Genomic DNA, 22588 nt, shown 5'->3' on the forward strand with positions numbered 1-22588 from the left:
CACGTCGCTACCATTGTGAGTACTCCCCTTGCCTGGCACGTCGCTACCATTGTGAGTACTCCCCTTGCCTGGCACGTCGCTACCATTGTGAGTACTCCCCTTGCCTGGCACGTCGCTACCATTGTGAGTACTCCCCTTGCCTGGCACGTCGCTACCATTGTGAGTACTCCCCTTGCCTGGCACGTCGCTACCATTGTGAGTACTCCCCTTGCCTGGCACGTCGCTACCATTGTGAGTACTCCCCTTGCCTGGCACGTCGCTACCATTGTGAGTACTCCCCTTGCCTGGCACGTCGCTACCATTGTGAGTACTCCCCTTGCCTGGCACGTCGCTACCATTGTGAGTACTCCCCTTGCCTGGCACGTCGCTACCATTGTGAGTACTCCCCTTGCCTGGCACGTCGCTACCATTGTGAGTACTCCCCTTGCCTGGCACGTCGCTACCATTGTGAGTACTCCCCTTGCCTGGCACGTCGCTACCATTGTGAGTACTCCCCTTGCCTGGCACGTCGCTACCATTGTGAGTACTCCCCTTGCCTGGCACGTCGCTACCATTGTGAGTACTCCCCTTGCCTGGCACGTCGCTACCATTGTGAGTACTCCCCTTGCCTGGCACGTCGCTACCATTGTGAGTACTCCCCTTGCCTGGCACGTCGCTACCATTGTGAGTACTCCCCTTGCCTGGCACGTCGCTACCATTGTGAGTACTCCCCTTGCCTGGCACGTCGCTACCATTGTGAGTACTCCCCTTGCCTGGCACGTCTCTACCATTGTGAGTACTCCCCTTGCCTGGCACGTCGCTACCATTGTGAGTACTCCCCTTGCCTGGCACGTCGCTACCATTGTGAGTACTCCCCTTGCCTGGCACGTCGCTACCATTGTGAGTACTCCCCTTGCCTGGCACGTCGCTACCATTGTGAGTACTCCCCTTGCCTGGCACGTCGCTACCATTGTGAGTACTCCCCTTGCCTGGCACGTCGCTACCATTGTGAGTACTCCCCTTGCCTGGCACGTCGCTACCATTGTGAGTACTCCCCTTGCCTGGCACGTCGCTACCATTGTGAGTACTCCCCTTGCCTGGCACGTCGCTACCATTGTGAGTACTCCCCTTGCCTGGCACGTCGCTACCATTGTGAGTACTCCCCTTGCCTGGCACGTCGCTACAGTGACCAGTGTTTACCGTAAACTCTCTGGAACATAGTTTGGCGCGTCAAGGGTTGACGGACAGCTGGGGGAGCTAGGCTGAAATAGCTAACGGGGAGATCAGCTACACGGATTAGTATCCAGGTCCGGTGTCCGTAGGGCGGTTTGTACTGGTCGCGCCCTGTGTGTAACTGAAAACAGTAGAAACAAGTGCCCGTAATCAGGCCGATACTCGGCACGCCGTGTGATATGTCAAATTCAATGAGAACTGTACGTTATCGAAACTTGTCGCTGCATTAAATAACTACTAAAGCACGACATTATAACAGTGTCGAGCCACATCATGGATATAACACCTGTTTTACGAAGTACTGAGAATGCGGCGGTTCACGGGGATACCAATGGTAAGTAAGTCATGTTTTATGAACTCAGTTTTAACGACCCAACAAGTCATAATAACTTTTTGGCGTTACTACATGATTGTTTTAAGTGTTATTTTTACCCAATGATTACGGGTATACGTATGTACCCTCGAAGTTTAGTGTTCTTCAAATACGCTATTGACTAGCAACATTGCACGTACGACTGAGTTGCATGGCGGTACTGAGACGGAATCGGACTCTTGGTACCCTCCCAGCCACACTTGTTCTTCAAAAAAATAACAACAAGAGACGACACTCATAAACAGAGTGTGATTTTACGCGTCACCGGGCGTTGAGGTCACGTGACTTCGAATAGCGTGAATATATGACGAAGTATTGGTTGACAACCATAACAGTTCCGTATCTCGGCACTGTCGGTATGACGAATGGATGCTGTAATATAGTGCGCTCTAGAGTCCAACGTATCATGGCAACCGACAGCGCGGTACATACTTTTTATCGGGGAAAGTTTCTTTGGGCACATTTTTAGCCGAATGACGATCATATCCAAATTTTTCCATTCACCTGTTTAAACTAAGTTTCTCTAGTTTGATTTAGTACAGTACTGTGCTTGTAGTTGTACACCGTGACCAATACGCCGCTAATGATTGTGTACAGTAACGATAGTTTCTCTAGCTCTAAATAAAATCATTACATTATTTTTGACTCAGGTAGTATAATAGTAGTTAGTGAATTTACATCAATACTCGTCATATTTACTACAAACAGTGTACCATCTCGATGAGTCTCATTAAAGCCATAGTCTGTCATCTTTTAAGCGCACCAAAAGCGCGCCCTCGTTACCACACAAGCGGCAATTGTAGTCAACACCTTAGCAGTATAACTGCAATAAACTGGGGTTTCGCCAATACATTAGATTATTCACCAATCAGTAATTTGCTCGAAAATGGACATTTATAAATAAGACGTATCGTACCGACTGAAATGACCCAATTTCTCGCCCCAGTGATCGAAACAAACTGCTATTTGTAGTCGTGCATTATTCTGTATTATTATAAAAAGAAACACGATGTCTGGCTGAACCGAGGTTACCTAGCAACCACACATGCCTTGACACACTGTGGACAAAACAACCGGCATGGTACGGAATGTATTGCCCCGGTATCCTACCTTATTACTGTGTGCAGGCACAGGATAACACAGCATGTTCGATCCATTTTTTAAAAAGACTCAACATAATATCTCCACATCTGTGATTTAAATTTGTATATATTAGCATTATGTACTGACCATCATCCGTACTACATAAGTTAACATCATTTAATTATTATTATGAACTGTCATTACCGAATTAATTTATCGGTACGTACTGCCAGTATGATCCCTGGAATTCGTACAACCCTTTCTCCATTGTGTCCCGGTCTATTTTGACATGGTTACAAACAACTACAGTTGTTTGATATCATTTTTATAAAAATAAATATAACCACCGAATGCACCAAAAACTGAATTCAAATACCCTCGGTATTAGTACACCATCTACTAATCGAAAGTGGCCTTGAAACTTGGTGTGCGTGGTGGTCACGTGACACTTTTCTGGCGAAGAAAAGATGTGTAAATTGCATGCTGAATTGCTAGCTCTAACTCTAACTCTAACCCTAACCCTAACCCTGAACGTAATTCGATTCCCTAGGTGCTACTGTTAGCTGTTACTAAAGCTGGTACATCACAGGCCTCCAATCAAAACAATGACCCCCTACCTACCAGTCGTTACACAATACCGGGGAACTGCCATCTCCCCCATAATAACTGTCCTGTTTCAAATGAAACCAGTATGCAACCAGTTTTACCAATGCATCATGGGAAATATACATCCAGTATGTGAGGGTATGTTCGTAGGATGTCTATCGACACCCTTTAATATAATCCTATTACATCTGTTTTTATCGATTTTGCGTAACTGGTTATAATATTTGCTACACTCCCAAGTGATTATTCGTCAGCCCTTTCCCATGCCACGCCACGCCACCGCACTACACTACACTACACTACACTACACTACACTACACTACACTACACTACACTACACTACACTACGTAACGCTGCTTCCCACATTCCACTGGTTCATTACATCATTATATTGCTTACCATGAATATTTATTGACATTCTCAACATTCTCGTGTTTTATCCACGATATTTAGTCTGTAATTCTATAAGAGGCCTGCAAATTGGGTAAACGTCGCGCAGAGGGTCGTAGCCCTGGGTGTTAAACACGCGGCACTCTTTGTGATATAGCAGAATGATACTACTGTCCGTGTGGTCAAATTCCGTAATGGTTTATAGTCAAGCCCTTACTCTGATATTTCATCACAGAAATCGTGCCTTTGCTCACGTCTCCAGTCTCCAAATACACTTTATAGCTCAGACTATTCTACTAACGTCTCTTCATCTCAATGGTGTATATCGCTATTTCAACTCAATGACACAGTAATTCGTTAACTGCCTCATCCCACCCATACTTTAACAAACCACTTTTAGTTCTTCGATGATGAATCATCTCATCCGACACACACGATCTGTTAATGATACTCGTATCCAAAAACTGCCTTCCCCCCTTTTACGCGGCGCTTGTCAGATGTCTACACTTCATGCAGCCCTCAGGTGTTCTTGAGATGACATCGGGTCAGTGTGAGAAAAACAAACAGATGTAATGTTTATAATCGTCGTGTTGCGCGGGCAAGAGATAATTTTGTACACTTCCAATGACTGAGTGACGTGTGGGAAATTGCCCAAGGATGTGTTGGCAGATGGAACTCCTCCCAGTTACACCCGTTTCAAATGAACAGTCATGCACCACTCCGGATAACCACTTGTAAACTGTTACCGCGTTAAGTGGGTCACCGAAGCGAAACTGTTGTTGACTTGAAGGCGTGTCGAACCGGGAACTGTGGTTCGATGTTCAGACCTAACGCCGCAGTGCATCATATATATCACACACGTTATGATATCTTATTTCAGTTTAGTGGTATATTAATTTTCTTGTCTACAACTTCGATGTCTCCGGGAACACACAAATAACCGCCAGTGCAACTAGGCGGGCATATCTACTGTAAATACTGCGCTAACGCGGACAACTAAGTGATGTGACGATGGATAATAACGATGATTGTCTAATTCATGATTACCATGATCTCCCTCCAGCTGACAGTCCTCTCCGGAGTGCACTACTCCACAATCGTGTCGTACTGGTGAACAACATGAGAGCCCGAAGCATTCTTTGTCAACTGGTAACAGAAAGAGTCTTCAAAGAAGCGACTGCAGAAGAGGTGAAGAAGGTCGGGAAAGGTACTAACATTGAAATGAACGAAGCGATCATCGCTGAGTTGTATGGCCTAGGAGATGTACAGATTTTACGCCTATGTCTTATTTTACGACGAAATGGACAGGGATTTCTGGCAGATTTGATACAAGATGACGTCAAATCGGGTGAGTATTGTTTTCATAGAACTGGAAGATATTGTAATATCAGAATGAATATCGATAACATGTTACTAGTATTATATTTATTCTTAAAGTGTTTTTGTGGACAGGAAAATTGTGAACCAACTAGGATATTTATAATTTACCAAAACAAAAACTACACACCATACAATTGATGATATAATTCATCTGAAAAGAAATATATCTTATACCCTTTGTGAAACAATTTTACTCTTCATATAAATATCCGTTATATATATATGTAATGCATTACGTCGGCACCATAAATTCACAGACCAGTTGTCATGACAACACACGTGGACCTGCACCAAAACTGAACAACTAATGCATTATTCCCACAGAGAGATAAATACTAGTATGTTGTTATTGCACAAGTTCGCATTCCAATCTCCGATTATTGATATAGAAAGTATTAGAAAACAAAACAAAACACGAAAGTATGTAACCAGTAATACATATATACATATACATCAAAATAGTTGCACCTGTGGATGCGGAATAGTTATACGAGTATGAATTTACCGACAATTGTTCACTCGAGTTTTAAACTTTTAAGTACAACTTTGTTGTAGCATTGCTTACAATATCATAAACCCCAATATCCATCTGTTACACTATTTTGAAATACGCGACCTTGACCCTTCACACAATACATTCGTAGAATGAATACAAAGTTAAAAATTATAAATCTATTACAAAGCTGTCTCTTTTTTGAATGCGTTAATATGTAAAAATAACACCAGCTGGCGTATGAAATGTGTTGCTTAGTGGTATAAATGTTATGTATGTTGCTGCAGCTGGATACGTCAGGCAAATGACCATTTTTAATACGATATAAAGAACATCCCAGCAAAAATCGAAATTCAATCTCGACCAAATACAAATATTTCTAGTATAAGTATATGTACAAAACATCAACTTGCTAATCAATGTTAGTGTCATAGTAAGATACATTGCCGCGCTCAACATTCCACATAGCCATGTTTGCTGTTTATTAAAAAATATTAAAACCATAATTGTTTTCTAGAATGTGTGACGTCATGGTTTTGAACTGGTACGTGTTATCACGTCCCTCCCAGGAATAACCAATTGACTTACTCTTGGAGAATATTTCTTGGGCATTTTTGATAATATGATTCATGATATCTGTGTCATAATTGTTTTTTATGTTTAAAATATCTTTGAGTTCTGCTCGGTTGAATTTGATAATAAATATTTAAAAGATGCTTAAATGCGCCGATGCGTTACTTTTGTTTGCATTAAAATAAATTAAGCTAAACTAAATTCAAATCCAGAATTTTATTCTTGTTTTTGTCATCGATAAACTGGTAGTCATTTTAGTGAAAGCACGTGTCGGATCAGGACCTTGACAGCTTTTAGTAGTTTGTTAAACTCTCCATGGATGCAAATTAGATCGGTACCCAGTAGGACGGCGTAGGTCATTGAACTGTTAACGACTCTGTAATGATACCACATAGCTCCAAATTATGTACAAATTGTACAGTTTCATTAAAACTGAGACGACAAATGTTATATTACACATTGATGTGACGTTTCTGTATTGAAGTGAACGTTATCAACACAGAATATGTAAATATATATGACAGTTATATTAATTATTACTCTTTATTTCATTTGTTTGACATTCTTAACTGTTATGTAAATATTGTTTTCTGGCATATGACACAAACCGATATTCAGAGATAATCGGTATTGTCAAATATATTTGAATACAATGTGTTAGCGGATTTAATATTTCTGCTGAATATGTCGACGAACAAATATAAAACATTAAAGCGGAAGGATCGTCACCTACGCATGCGCCGGAATTTGATTCCCAAGCGACGATAACAACGCACTCTAAAAACGCAAAGGCTCATGGGTAGACGCTATGGCCATTTGCCGCATACGCAGGTGTTGACTCTCCCGCTATAACATCTACGACAGAATAGTTTCTTTAAAAACAAAATATGATTCATGATTACTTCAATATGGAATCTCGGACCCTTTGCACTTTACACCTTCTAAAATTCGCGCCCTCTAGTGACATAGCGCGTAAGTGACGTTAAAATGACGTAAATTGATGGAATCGCTGTCGTTTGGTTGTGTGGTCGTTCGTCATCTAGAATATAGTAAATCTCTCAATTTCGTGGGCGACGACTTCAGTTAAAACAATTTCGAAAATTTTACTTGTTTACGTCATTTTTTTACGTTATTTTTTTACCATTTACGTCACAGAATCGTCTGTCACTAGAGGGCGCGAGTTATAGGTACTTTTATTGGTATCTCTTCAATCGCCACAGTCATCGCGTGTATTTAACATACGTCGCGTGAGACCCGTGTCAAACATGAAGTAGTGCGACATCCTTTATGGTGGAGAGCTATTAAATAGTGAAAATAATTTCTTTCAAGTGCGTTTTAGACCTGTGAAATTTCTTGCTGCAATGACGAAGAAGATAGAATAAAAATATGGGGTTTACCGTACTCTGTCTGAAGACAATTGATGTACAAAATGGTGTGGAAATGGCACGTTTTGTTTGTTTTAGGGCATTTTACCATTGCCTCCTACAGCAGGCCTTAGAATAAGCCTAGCAATACGTTTACCCGGTAACCGTCACAGATGCGAAAACTAATTGAGACTACTTGTATAAACTAGTAGCGGCTAGCTGCATCCATGGGCCCAAATGAAGCTTCACACTTTGTGATCTCTATGAAAACGACTGTTATTATTACAGTTTTTTTCTCAAAATCACCGATTGACAGTGAACAAAACAAATCCCCATACTGTTGACTAATACTATTATGATTTAATCACAGACGACTCTTGTATTTAACAAGAAATATTACCATTGCTTTGAAATTACATACGCACATAAAAAAGTGGTGTGTGTATCACGAATACACTATTATTTATGTTGATATGTTGATATAATCGAGTATTTCAGTTACATGTCATTGATTTATTTTAGGTTGTATTAAGTTTACTCCTCCATGAACTCAAGTCATGTCAACAAATCATGATGCCAATCGTAAATTAATATATTTGTAAATCATTAGATGTAATCCATGTCTGGGATCCGGCATCAAAGAAGCTTGGTAACCACTGGAAGAGGTTGGCATTGGCATTGAAGACGGAGACGTGTATTGCCAAGATCATCGAACTCTACCCAGATAACGTGCGAGCACAGGCATTATTCTGGTTGATAGAATGGGAGAAAAATGACGCCACCAACGCCTCGCCGAAGAAATTGGCGGAGGCCCTGCAGTCGTGTGGAATGAAGAAAGCTGCCGGTGAGTTTTTGTGTCTTACTGGGAATACATAAAAGCTAGTTCAAGCAAGTGAGTAATTAAGTTGGCAAGTAAGTTAGCGAAGTGATAATGATTCGAGAGAGCGTACGAAGCAGTGTTGTGATGATCTAGAATTGTTGGGAGCTCGGCCGGTTATTCCGAGAGGGACGACTCTTTCTAATACTTGTACTAGTATGTGGTAATGCCTTTAACCAGTTTACCTTGCTTTCTGTTACCTTATTGTCCACACTTTGTAACAATGACACCTCATATTTAAGGAACTTGGTGACGTGTGAGATGATTGTTGATATTTCCTAGACATTTACCATGTGGTTTGACTTAGTATAACATAAGGTCACGTGACGAAACTCAGCGCGTCAAATAAAATGGCGAGTTTTTTTTAACGATTCGTCATGATACTTTTGATTCATGGTAATGGTCATTTATTATTATTTCAAAATATCGTGTATTTACTATACATAATAATATATAACATGAAAGTAATTATGTTAACCCTAACATTGTTTCAAAGACAGTTTAATTTTGTAAAATATTAATGAGTTACGTCGAAATGAGCAATTGTGCATGTTTCATCTAATTTTGTATGTATTGCAAAGAGTATGCATTGCTTTATAAAGGAAACAGCGCTATTTAAAGTAAGGTGAAAGCCTCTTGTGACCAGCCGTCGATACAGTCGTGGCATCACACAACTTTACAACGCGCAATGTACGCATATTGGTGACATGTTGCTTGTTCTCATCCCAGCAACGTCATCAGGTTACTATGGCAATGTCTCCTGGGTTGACCGACCTGTCAGGTGACTGGTAACCTTATCGGGTGTCGATGTCCGACTCTCTCTATGAGATGAATACCCCGTGAACACACACTGTGTGCCCACCGACAATACACATACGATGGCAGAACGGTGGGTGAAAAGACGCAGTGTTACTGTGACGGATTCAATTGTTAACCGGTCTAGGACAAACGGCATTGAAAAGGTCGCGTGTAAATACGCAAACTGTAAGGATTCATAACTTGTTCAGAATTATTAATGTTGTTCAACTTAGTAAAACGTGAGTCCATAAAAGTAATTTTATTTCCGACGACTTATTAAAAGAAGTGAACACACACATATTTGTAAACACTCTCACATGTATAACAGGTGTATAATACATTTTAAAAGTGAATTAAATAGCAATATAAACTATTTTGAAACTGAAATAAAATTAGCCACTACTATTAGGAGCGCGTCTAGGCATGCAATTACAAAAAAAAAGTGCATAGGAGTCCCGTGCTCCTTACGGTACTTCAATCCTGTTACAATAATCATTTGCGTAGGTTTCCCTGGCAAATGCACGATGAGTATACAGGTGATCGAGACGAGCTCTAGCCAATTATACTAAATGTTGAATAATGAATACTACAAACATTAACAAATACCCACCCTGAGTATTGACCCTGACCAAGCACACGAGATTCTCTCTCTTTGTTCGTTTATATTGCGTTTCTGCGCTCTATGTTACAACAGCATCTCCAGTCAATGCGAAAATCGAGATCCATTCTCGGCTATGACATACATACAAAGATTTGCAAATATTGGTGACACTTGCATACTCTTTGCCTAATTAATTAGTTGTCCAAATGATTAATTATACATGTCTAAAAGAGTTACATGCAATACATACACTATAAGGTGGTGTGTATAACACTACCCAACCGTATTTTATATTATTCCATTTAAACAAAATTTGGCCTAACATGAAATCACCATAACGTATAACCAAACTTGATGGGAAATCCACGCAATAATATGCAAATAGAGATCCTTACTAAATAAAACCAAATTCAAGAAATGCGAAAAGAGGGGGAGGGGCGCACTGAACCGTGAACGAAATGAGATATCCAATATTTAATACTAGATTTGTATCAGCAAATATTAACTGGATAGAAAGTTGGTATATACATTTCAAAGCGAATGTCCTGACTGGTATGCCCAAGTTAACATGGCCGAATAGATGATTTTCCGTACAATTGCGAGATCTCGCGAGATGCATGAAAGACGCGCGTCGAACGTCTGCCGCAAAAATCGAACGATTTGATTTTGAACTAGAATTTCTTTATTTCGTAGCTTACATTGGCCGGCCGATCTTCGACAGAGGAATATTGCTTCCGAATACCCTTACTTAATCGAAATTGTCTATCATCAAATGTGGACAGCACATTATTAAGCATGGAAATGTCCCCGAAATACTTTCGCATTTGTCGAATCCCACGCGATGTTTGACGCGACTACGACGCTATGACCTTTGTTTGTCCTGTTTTTACGTTCGATTTCACGCATAACGCGTGATTCTCGCAGTGAACGTAAAATGGTCTATTGCATCACATGTGTTTCCAAGCGTCTTCTGTCAGCTGACAACATGTTAGTTTGGGTGATACACATACTGCACGTGTTGACAACCAAAATAAGAAAACGAACATTTAACAAAGTAGAAGACGAGTACCATTTTATTATTAAATGCCCCTTTTACGAAAAATCGCGAAAAGCACTATTTGAAGAGACTACTAAAGACATTATAAACTTCGTGAATATATGTGACTACAACATATTTTTAAAATTAATGGGTGATATAATTGTAAATGTACAACTACCAGTTGCCAATTTATCAAAAATAACACGAACCTTAGACAGCAACATCTTCTGGCAAGTGTTTCATTGATTTACTGTTTATTGTTTATTGCTTATTATTATTATTATTATTATTATTATTATTATTATTATTATTATTATTATTATTATTATTATTATTATTATTATTATTATCACCAGTTTTTTTAATTGTAGTTTTTTTTAAAACCATTGTCGTGCTTTAGATAGTAATTTGTGTAAAATTTGTATGTTTTAAATATGTGAGTGTAACCATTTTAATTCCCGGGCCTTCTGAGGAATGTTAAGTGTTTCAATAAAACTGAATGACATGTATTATTTGGAATTCTTACTCATCTTGGGATATGAGAGTGAAATTGACAGTTAATCTCAATGTTTTATTTTGTTAACAGCGTACGTAAAGAAGCTCAGTCTGACTCGTTCAAGGACAAAACGCAGGAAACGATCGAAATCAGGTAAGAAAGAATTCCGATAAAATTGTCTTCAAATCTCACCCGTGTTTCCGATTCGTTCTGTCCATGATCACAACATTGAAAGTACGGAGGAATGCTTTTGAGTTACACAGTTATACAGAATCACGGAAAAATGACAATGTAACAGTAGTCTAACCAGTTACTCAGCAGCTCGCAGACGTTCAAGTTAAATTAAACTCAAATATTTAAAAGTTCACTTCTTTTTGCCTTTATTTGATAAAAGCATAGTCCGACATTTTCTCTGTACTATGTACTGCACTGTTTTCTGGCACAGGTTTCCAGGGATTTTCCCGCAATATGAAATTTTAAGGGTTTTACCTCTCTTTTTTTCTGGGTGAATAACGGGGATAACACAACTAGTAAAAACCCACCATGTTAAAACGTGCAATGGAACAATTTATCTCACCATGTTGTAAATAAAGCTGCCGCATCTCTGGCTCATCCATCATTATTGAATGAATAAAGTGTAATGGATTCATTCCATGGAATGAGAGTGGAGTGAAACCGGCGTACAAGTTGTGAGTAATACTCACGATTACGACGTTGCGTTGGGGCGGTGTTATACTTGAGCCAATAACTTAAATACGGATAGCCAAGCATATCTTGGCATACTTTAGATCAATTAAATATTCCATCGTCTCGAATTTCTCGATTTCACGATTTTCGCGAACATGAAAATATCGTAGAATTCAATTATTTGAAGTGATTCAGGTATATGTTATACCCCCGTGTACATACTGTGCCATATTTCTTAATATAGATGTTGATGCCAAATAATTGATTTTTCATGCACATAACAATGAAGATAAACCCATAGCCCTATTTACGCAACCATAACAACTTAATACAACGGTTTCCGTGAACTTGACATTCGCGTAAGACGTTTCGCTGGTCCAATGGTATACATGTACATAATTACTGATGCTGGCGTGTTCATTTCAGAACTACAATACACTTTCGTCTACCATGATGTATTATGATTACAAACTGTTTAGCAACAGCCATTCAATAAACTCTCGCATTTCTGTTTTACCGGTATCTGTTACAGGCACTAGAAGAAAGGGAAGCCCATCTCGGTCACCGTCGGCAAGGCGAAGCAGGTCCGGGAAAGGTCAACGATACAGCGCTGTTGCGTCAGCTGGCACCCCCGCCAGTGGCGTGCAGAGCGGGGTCGGCTCGTCTAAGCGGCGAAAGAAAGGAAATAAACGTCGCGGGAAATATTGGAAAGCGGACGAGAGCGAGGAAAGTAATCTTGAGATCCAAGGTAAACTCAATTCCGTCTTTCATTATATTCTCAATTGATCCGTATTACTAGAGTGAATGCGTTCAGTTTTAAATGTGAAATGTAATATGTAATTGGACTGTTTAAAATCCAGTTTGTTGTTATCATTATCAACACTATCTCTACTCAGGTGTAACACTAAATAGTCGCGGGGGTCATCGTGTAGAATTTTTATTTAGATTACTTGCGCTGCCGGGCAGGTTGGCCGCCTTTACAGAAAGTACTAATAAAACAACACCAGTGTAATCTCTGTAAACATTGAACTGTACAGAACAAATTTAACCAGTTATGCCGTGTAAATCCACGTGAATTTGAACCTAATACACTTTAGTAGTCTGAACTGAAACCTCAGATCACCAAGCCAGAAATTTCAAAAAGGTTGAGGCGTGAATAATGTCAATCATTACAATATTTCATTGCATTGGGGCTCCCCGTACTGAATGAAATGAACACTCCTTCTTCACATTCCCTGCCTTGATCATCATCGCTCTCACACGTGACGACCAAACTGTACGTCTATTGTAAATTGACAACATACGGTTTCAGAGTACTGCGCATGCGTCTGATTCACTATATTCTTGTGTATATATCCATCATCAAGCTCTATCATATATCATACTAATATTTCGACCTATGTTGTCTTTCAGACGACGAGTTCGACGACTTAACGAGAAAGAAAGTGCATTTTGACGAAGAATTTGTTAAGAGGTCATTAGGTAAGTTCGCATGTTTCCACATCATTGACGATTTTGTATATTTAACATGACCTGTCCGTGTCTATTACGTAATTCGTGATTTAGCTTCGTACTTGCATTCTTGTAATTTACGTCTGTACTACGAAATGTCCATCACCGTCATGTTTAAATACTAAACGAAGGAAAACCAGACAGCTTATCGTCATGTATCACGTACTTTATCTAATACGTTTACCATAAGTCCGTTCATTGTCAGTCAATTCGATATTTGAACGTATTGGTGATTATGAAAACACGGCATGATCTGCGTGACTGCCTATTTCTCAAATATCAATGCGTGGAGAACTATATGAACATATCGTGCAATGACTGAGTCGATGTATCATGCGTTCGTTATACTAGTACCGGTTGTGTTCAATGTTCTAGTATGCGGTGTGTATTATAATATGTGTACTGCTGGCGCCTAACAAAGACGTGAATGTGGCGTTAAAGGCAGGCACTCCGTGTAGTATATGAATAACGACGATTATAATACGTGCATGGTAATAATCGGCTATCACAATCGACTCTATAGAGGTGAATACGACAATATGGGGCGGGTGAATGAGAACAAACAGAGAAAAATAATTCGTTCAGTGTTATGTTGAAAGCAGCGTAAACAATGGCCTCCGTTATTTATGTTTCCTAGAGGTAAAAATAATTCATATTAATATTTTAAAGATTAAAACCGTTGACAACTGGAAGATTGGAATATACAATTTCTACGTGTTGACCCTACTTTGTTTAGTTCGCTATTAATGACGACGAATCCAATAACAGCGATGAATCTGAACACTAATTACATTTCCTGAGTTACTATTATTAGGAATGTCGGAATAACAAGTCAGGATTTCGCGGTTTTATTGGACATTATTAAATGCGAATGTCTGAGACTAAAGTGCGTAGCCAGGCAACATGTGATTTCAATCAACTTCAAGTTGGACGATTTTGAAATTACAGTCATGTCATCGTGCAGCTTGCCGTCGCCTATGCGAAAAGACGTGTCCATAATTGCACAAAACAAGCCGCACTGTTTGCGACGATTCATAACATTCAGGAAATGAAGAGACAACACACACTACATTGTCCGTTGCCATAGCGATGTATCTTATTAGAAGGATGAATCCAAACAATTTTAAAGCGACGTGGAGGGAACTTAAATGTAACATTGCATCGCTCATGAACGCAGTTGTGTTTTATGTGTATCTGAGAATTGATATATCGAATAATGTATTTTTTTTTCCTCTTCTCTCCAGGTGATATGAGAATTCACGTTACTGTCGATACGGTTGAGTTTTCACCCATCCCTCGTCAGTCGGAGGAGCAGGTTACTGCGTCATTTCTGAGTAAACTGCTCAACGACAGGGAGACTTCAGCACCAACGAGATACGCCGTGGAAGGTAAGCAGCCAGTCGCGTAGCGCTGATCAATAGACCATTTTCCGTTCACTGCGAGAATCACGCGTTATGCGTGAAATCGAACGTAAAAACAGGACAAACAAAGGTCATAGCGTCGTAGTCCGTCAAACATCGCGTTGGATTCGACAAACGCGAAAGTATTTCGGAGACATTTCCATGCTTAATAATGTGCTGTCCACATTTGATGATAGGCAATTTCGATTAAGTAAGGGTATTCGGAAGCAATAATCCTCTGTCGAAGATCGGCCGGTCAATGTAAGCTACGAAATAAAGAAATTCTAGTTCAAAATCAAATCGTTCGATTTTTGCGGCAGACGTTCGACGCGCGTCTTTCATGCATCTCGCGAGATCTCGCAATTGTACGGAAAATCACCTATTACATGTTTATGTAGTACATGTATTTGCTTCTTCAAACACATATTTTATTCGTCCCTTACATTTATAAAAAGGTCTAATGGAAATGATACACCGAGAGGTCAATGATCAGTATTCCCAAACACGTACCTCAAAACATCCGTTAATATATAGTCAAAATTCCTTCCAAGCCACCAGTGATTAAGGACATTTTGCTTCCAATCGAGTTTCATTTGTTGGTTCGGTTTATTTTCGGTCAATTATTTCGGTTCATAGAGAAGGGTTGGTGTTGGGAGCGGATAACGAGTTTCTCTCTCGAGTGATATATTTCGATACAGTCGATAGTGACGTACAGCAAAAGACAATGCATCGCGTGGTTTATAGGTCGTATCAGAGGTACATTACTTGGGGTTTGCAACTCGCATAGTACTGTATGGTGATATCATGTCAAGATCCCATTCAAGTCTCTTCTCGTAGATAGCGAGACTGAGGCTACGACCTTCTGACATGACGCATATCAATGTTCAAGGTTTGTAATGAAAAAAATAAACTTTTCTTGTCACTATCATAGTGAAAAATGTAATACATCGAAAATGTACAGAAAATATAGTTCTCGTAATCCGTCATATCGTGGGCAGCTATTTTGATCCACCTGGACATCCCAGTATCCTAGTTACCTCGGGCATGCGCATTCGCATTTTTTCTGAGTTGGAACATTTATACGAGAGCGAGATTGTGACGGGATCTTGGTATCATGTCACCGTAGTTACAAACCCCAAGTAATGTACCTCTGGTCGTATACAGGAATACAGTTTTTGGGGCAGGAGGGGGGATTTCACGCGAAATTTACAAATGTGAAGAATGCCATTTATCTTCAAAACGTGCCTCCGCATGAGTTTTGCCGAAAATAAATTTTTGCTTAGCTGTTTTCAACGAGGTTTTATAAAAACATGCAATTTCAGTAACACTATTTGACTGCGATATTTTTATTTTTATTTCTAGAATTTATTATTCGGAAAAGGGCCCGAGACATACAACATTAGGCGTCCCACCAGTAGGGCTCACTTGCACGTTATTTCACTCATGTAATGTCCCTACTGGGGACTATATTTACACCAAAAAAGGAGTGTTAACGCCGATTACTACGTACATTGATTTGTTGGTGTAAGTGGTAAGCCAACAGCAACGATTGCTTACTCGTAATTTTTACGTTTACTATTCGCAGGAATACATCCGGGACTTTCTGTCGATGACGTCATCAAAATACGTAAAGACTGTGCCACTTTCGTGGTCAGCTGTCGGACTCTGAGTGCTGTGGACACCCTGTGGGAAAGATACCAAGACTGTGATCGTCTACTGAAACTAATGCAAAAGACCCTGGTAACAGATTCATTATTGAAGGAAGTCATTGCCAAGGACATCACAATACAGATACAAATGGACGAAGATGAGTATCACATTTGTCGCGAGGAACTTTTAGCTGCCGCCGCAGCTGGTTTGAATATTCCAATGTCCTATGGAGGTGAGTTTGATATGAACGCTACAACAATTTATAAACACGCAAATAAGGCCTTGTTAAATGTCTGAGTATGTATCAGGGCAAAACTGTAAAAAATCACCTCCATTCGGTTTCACTCAAGTGCCTCTGTGTCTGTTCTTTAACAACCGTAGCTTGCCAACAATCTCTTTAACGATCGACAGTATATCCACCGTCATGTAAACACATATAGTTTGACCTAACCGGGGGGCGTTCACCAGATGAAATCAAAATATGCTGGATACATTTAACAAGTCTAGAATTAATTAATGATTCAATCTGCGAATGTTCATCTATTTGGCACAAACTGTCATTTTAATGAAATTTTATTAGAATGATGCGGATAAGCAGGGTTCCGCAAACATTATAAAATGCCTACTCATCTTTCAACCGAGTGCCACCCCCGTATACATATCACTAATACGGTATATCAGCAGTTAACCGTACTACCACAGTAACGTCAACAGACAGTAAACAATCTCGCTGTGTGGGTTGAATGTCTTTCATGAATTCAGTATTGTGTAAACACAATTGACGAACTATGTTTGGCGTAACCCCTGAGTGGTTACATTGATTTTAACTTTCTTAATTCTATCATGGAGGTAATATTCTTATTACCTCCATGATTCTATATACGAGAACTCCTGTTTGTATTCTTAGGCCCGAAGAAGGAAGTTATGGAGCAACTAAGAAAACAGAGCGACAAGTACAAGGTGCAGCTCAACGAAACTATCACAGAGTACCACAAATTCGAGATGAACATGACCAACTTTGTGTCTGCCTTGAAACGAATCAAACCAACATCGGTGCAGAAATTGTCGTCTGTCTTCATGGTGGACAAGTACTTTGAAATATGCTCATCAAAGACGAGCAACATGAAACGGGCTTTAGAATTGTTCAGACAAAATATAAACAATATGGCTCATCTCCACGACAATGTTCGTGACAACGTGCTTGCAAATATGTCCAAAATACGTCCAGAGGTTGAAACAGACTTACAGACTAAGTGCCGACTTAAAGTAGAAGCTCACTTGTCGGAATGGGAGAGGATGCTGGATCCACATTGCGATATAGCACAGATCGCCATTCACCAATCAGCCAAAGAGTGTACACCTACACCCGATTTGCTTGCTCTGCGCCCGGTACTCAGTTTAATCCCGACGCTTCTGGAGATGGCTGGCAAAGTAGACAGGCGTGTGAGCACGTATATCCAGGACGACGATAATAACAACGTGTAGTTTTTAGTGTCTGTTTGCACTGTAATACCATAGTCCATGGTTTGAGTCATTCAACTTTGAACTGCGTCTCAGATATTTTATGTTTCGTTCATTTTACTCTGTCTTCGCTTAAGGTCAACTTCTTATCGGATCCAAGTTTATACAAGTGCAATGATGTCCTTTCATTGGGAAAATCTGTTAAAACTCTTCAAGACCCATAATTATCGTGTTCATGCTTTACCCTAACTTACCTGTATATCGTGTGCGCTGAATGCGCTTAGACCCTGCTTACTTCATACTTCCCTTGAAAGTAAACGATATTTCTTGCATTGTGTTTCCGCTACCGATGGCCACATCATTGTATGGGGGATGGGGGGTATAAGGCAAAGCAGACTAATGTTATATATTCCGAGTCACACCCTGTATTAGAATAAGTGAAAAATAAATATATAATCGCACACGTTCTACAAGAGATAGCTTTACTTATGATCTGCATTTGTTTTGTTACATCCCAATTAGTACAGTAGGAAGGACGATCAACTCCACTATACTGTCTATCATTATATGGTGTTATGATAAACAAATGTATAAATGAAAAAAAAAAACTAGGATATAAACAACAAAGAATGTTCTCGAATGAATTCTCAGAAAGAATTTGAGACACTTCTGTATGATAGTACGTACTTTAAAGATCAAACAATTTGTCCATAAAACATGATTCTCTAAACTTTAATTGATGTTTTACTATTTAATCAAAGTATATTGGGCTCTATGTAAAAAATCAAAATAGTCACCTGAACAGACGAGACATCCTGTCTCTACTAAAAAGCTTAATCCGAACCAGAAATGGTGTCGTGTAAGAAGGTTGAGTACCAAGTTCAATGTAAAATAGTGGACAACTTTATATCTATTTTCGTCTCAACATTTGCCGAATGTTTCCCTTTATGTGACCATGTAGGTGACCAGGTAAAGTCTAAAAAATGGGATTACCCCTGACTAATGTTGTTTCTGTTTCATCGGCGAGCTTCTACATTGTTTAATGGCATAATACATCGACCACTTAAGAGCGAACATCGCAACAACAAACCCCACAAATATGGCAGCTATGACGTCAAGAATGTAGTACTGTATGATGGTCAGATTGAAAGCCTGTGATCTAAGATGATCCGCTCCGTCGTATTTGATGACGTACTCGATCCAATAGGCCGCCCTCTCTGCTGGCTTATGGGGATGGTCTCTGAAAATGCCCGATAATCGGAGAGCGTTCTCCTTGTACCTAGAGGGAAGGTATAACAAACGAGTTGGAATGAATTGATACAAACGTCCACGGTCCATATGCGAGATGCATTACAAGTAATGTCACACAGTTGTTGTACGAAACGTGTTAGATTATCCCCATTCAATTTGTACATGGTATATTTTACATCTAAGCGTCCGACCAATCAAAAACATTTTGTTAATCCGACCACATTACAACACGAATCTCACCTCTTAGTACCGATAACCTCATTGGTGGCATTGACGAGTTCATCTTCGGTCACAGTCGAAGTGATTAAAGTTTTGCCAAATTCTTTAGCAGCCACCCTCGTCAGGATATCGAATTGATCAGCAAACAATGGCATTCCGACAATAGGAACGCCGTGGTAGATGGCTTCAAATACACTGTTTATGCCTCCGTGACTAATCAATAGTTTGGTTTTAGGGTGACCTACGCGACAAATATGAAAGTAATATACAACATACAAACACGGTTACTAAAAAAGATTAGTAACCGTGACACAAATAATGAATATATTAAAGCGGGGAAGTCGTCACCCGCGCATGCGTCAGATGGCCATAGCGTGTCATTGTTTACAAACAAGCGTCTACCCATGGGCCTTTGCGTTTTTAGCGTGTGTTGTTATCGTCGCTTGGGACTCAATTCCCGCGCGTGCGCAGATGACGACCATCCCGCTTTAAACAACATAATGTAAGTGTACACCAATCGTTTTATCTCACTGCGCATGACATAATGCAAAATTTACTGCTCTAATTATGAGCAAATTATTCTGAATTGAACTCAGTAGTCTTTGATAGCTTACAGGTTGTACTGAATTAGCGTTTCTGCTGGGGAAATTAAAGATTTGATAACCATGCTTGTATGGGCTGTTTTCTTCCATATCATTATGCTCCTAACACACTGATAATTTTGTGAAAATATGGATAAAAAATATTAGAAATCAAGACAGGTTTCCCCCAATATGTTTTGAGATATTGAGATGGATTTCAGAGAGTACACTCAACGAATTTTGGAACATCGTTAAATGTTGCATTTTTCTGTCTAAGACGCGTCGCCAATCCACTGTGTAATGTATTCCATATTCTGTCCATAATTCGATGAATTCAAACATCAATGGTAACATTGTAGACCTGTTGGTATTTCTTGGATGTATGCACATCCAGTATCGGACACTGTAGTGTTTAGAGGACGAAAACTCTAAGTCCATTAATTATTCACTGGGTTTCAATTTAGCTATTTCTACTGATAAGCAAAATCTGCTAAATTAAATCCATGTTAAATTAAAATAAAACTCGTCGTTTCACTGAAAAATAACTAAAACCCCAGTGCATATCATGCCGAATGAACGTGTTTACAACTCACCCAGAATATCATTTTGTGGAAACCATGTCATAAGTTTTGTATTATTTCCAAGGTTCCTAGGAGGACTTCCATCATATTTCCATATGACCTTTTGACGTAGTCGCCCCAGAGCCGCTGCGAACATTTCTGCCTTGGATTCTCCCATACAATCTACATTAAATGTACCCATTGAAAACAAGACCACACCGTGTTCTCCCGACGACTCGAAAAACTCTTCTAGATTCTGTAAAGCGATGACAAACTTAAAATAATTTATTATTTAAAGATCAATTCTGCTTAAGACATAATGCAGGCAGAATCCACGTGAATCATTTTTCGGCGTTATCCTTTGCGCCATCACCGACGTATTTTAGCCACATATTCTGGAGGGCGCTTAACTAACCATAGATATATTATATTAATCCGACTCTTACTGAAAAAAAATATATACAAACATGCATACCTGTCCAAGGGGTGTCGCATCTTTCGCAGTGAGACCACCAATTAACGCAACGTTTGGCATCAGTGGCCGGGGAAACTCTAAAGCGAAGTCCGTATGAAACAACCACAGTTTTGCCTTGGCGATGGATGTCTCAATAGGAACGCCAGGTTCAATGTCATATTTAATTTTCAACTGAGTATAGGAAGGCAGTGCAACATAATAAAAATATACATAACCGAACAAATACATCAAAGAATTCTGAAGACGTTCAAAGGAGTTCATTTGGTGAGTGAGCTGCGTCATCATATCTGGAACGTATGACGGGTTGTTTGGTATATTGAAAAGACGCGTAATAGCTGGAAAAGTGGTTGTGGTAGTAAACGCCACCAACGGCACAGAGAGTTGTTCGGCGATTACAGCTGGACAGTTCAAAATCATATCCCCCAATATTACGTCGAATTTTTCGTGTTTCAACTTGCCAACAAGTTCCGTGTCCCCGATCACGGCCTCGCACTCCTCGACCTGGAATTTCAAACCATCGGACATCGAGACATTTGGGAAATTCCCCTGAAAACCGGCAGATACCATGGCGTCTATGTACTCCTGGAATAATTCTGGACTATGCATGGATGTGTACGTCACCAAACTAAATAACTCACCAGCATCCTTTGTGTGGCGTCGGTCTGCATAGACGTCACTCAGTAACACCGTCACAGAGTGGCCACGATTCACGAGTTCAACACCTATGTGTTTCATAGTGGTGTAATGACTGCCTTCTCCCGGACCGGGCAGCAAGAGTATTTTCGAAGCATAGGTCTGCCTGGTCATCTGCACTGCAGTTAGACAAATGACCACAATGCGCCAACCGGTCAGGATACACCCCGTGTGTGACATAGTCGAGAACATTGTATTCCGTGTTCAGGTGCGGGTGAGTGCGCGGGGTACATGCTACAGATGCTTGACCAAAGGTCACACCGCCTGACGTGACGTATTTAATGTTGACTCCGTCACTCAGACAACCTTAATACAAGGTTCAGACAATTCACAGTCAGAACACGTAAATAACTATAGTTTAAAGCACATAGGGTTAAAGAATGTTAAAATTACGTTCAATTATGTACATTTCATAAGGAGAGTAGTATGTATATTTAAACTGTATTTGCCTGTTCAGGTGTTGGTGATGGAGGTACATAGATATTTCAATGAATGGGTTTAACAACGTCAAATAACAAATCAAAGAATGTTTCACCTCTCAGCTCACAAGTCATAAAAGTTCATGCCCCGTCAGATGGGATATCTGATTCACAGTTCTTTGCCCTTGTTCGAGCTGCTGAAAACACATAGATGTATTGGAAAATATTTTATATTATTCAAAAACATATCACGCACATTCGTATTGATTCATATTCATGTGTATTTTTAAATCAACATCGACAGTCACGTCCAGGTGATTTCAGGTGAATTCAGACTACATATTAATAATGGAATATTAGATACATTGTATACAGACCAGAGCGGCTGATGGAA

The 22588-nt window shown here is 39.9% G+C and overlaps 2 protein-coding genes across 2 annotated transcripts; one reads left to right on the forward strand and one right to left on the reverse strand.

Moving 5' to 3' along the window:
• The first annotated feature begins 1233 nt into the window (after positions 1-1233).
• LOC102807464 (uncharacterized) lies at positions 1234-18457 on the forward strand. Its single transcript, XM_006812006.3, has 9 exons — positions 1234-1546; positions 4729-5013; positions 8086-8319; positions 11377-11439; positions 12506-12721; positions 13387-13455; positions 14730-14873; positions 16471-16767; positions 17443-18457. The coding sequence occupies exons 1-9, from the start codon at positions 1486-1488 to the stop codon at positions 18018-18020; spliced, it is 1947 nt and encodes a 648-aa protein (XP_006812069.2). The 5' UTR covers positions 1234-1485; the 3' UTR covers positions 18021-18457.
• Positions 18458-21955, reverse strand: LOC100378102 (2-hydroxyacylsphingosine 1-beta-galactosyltransferase-like). Its single transcript, XM_085502650.1, has 4 exons — positions 21083-21955; positions 20641-20863; positions 19488-19707; positions 18458-19275 (listed from the first exon to the last, which is right to left on the reverse strand). Exons 1-4 carry the CDS (start codon positions 21953-21955, stop codon positions 18996-18998), a joined length of 1596 nt encoding a protein of 531 aa, XP_085358776.1. The 3' UTR covers positions 18458-18995.
• Between the last annotated feature and the right edge of the window lie 633 nt (positions 21956-22588).

This window comes from Saccoglossus kowalevskii, chromosome 8, assembly GCF_978046115.1.
Source record: "Saccoglossus kowalevskii chromosome 8, keSacKowa6.1, whole genome shotgun sequence".
Classification (NCBI taxonomy): Eukaryota; Metazoa; Hemichordata; class Enteropneusta; family Harrimaniidae; genus Saccoglossus; species Saccoglossus kowalevskii.

What these genes read in the sequence shown, in the direction of transcription:
- LOC102807464 (XM_006812006.3), top strand. Translation starts at nt 1,486, where the DNA reads ATGGATATAACACCTGTTTTACGAAGTACTGAGAATGCGGCGGTTCAC. An exon ending in ACAAGATGACGTCAAATCGG is followed by an intron (nt 5,014 to 8,085) that starts GTGAGTATTGTT and finishes GTAAATCATTAG; the next exon opens with ATGTAATCCATGTCTGGGAT. An exon ending in ATTTGTTAAGAGGTCATTAG is followed by an intron (nt 13,456 to 14,729) that starts GTAAGTTCGCAT and finishes TCTTCTCTCCAG; the next exon opens with GTGATATGAGAATTCACGTT.
- LOC100378102 (XM_085502650.1), bottom strand. Translation starts at nt 21,955, where the DNA reads ATGTCACACACGGGGTGTATCCTGACCGGTTGGCGCATTGTGGTCATT. An exon ending in ATGCGACACCCCTTGGACAG is followed by an intron (nt 20,864 to 21,082) that starts GTATGCATGTTT and finishes ATCGCTTTACAG; the next exon opens with AATCTAGAAGAGTTTTTCGA. An exon ending in GAGGTTATCGGTACTAAGAG is followed by an intron (nt 19,276 to 19,487) that starts GTGAGATTCGTG and finishes CCTTCCCTCTAG; the next exon opens with GTACAAGGAGAACGCTCTCC.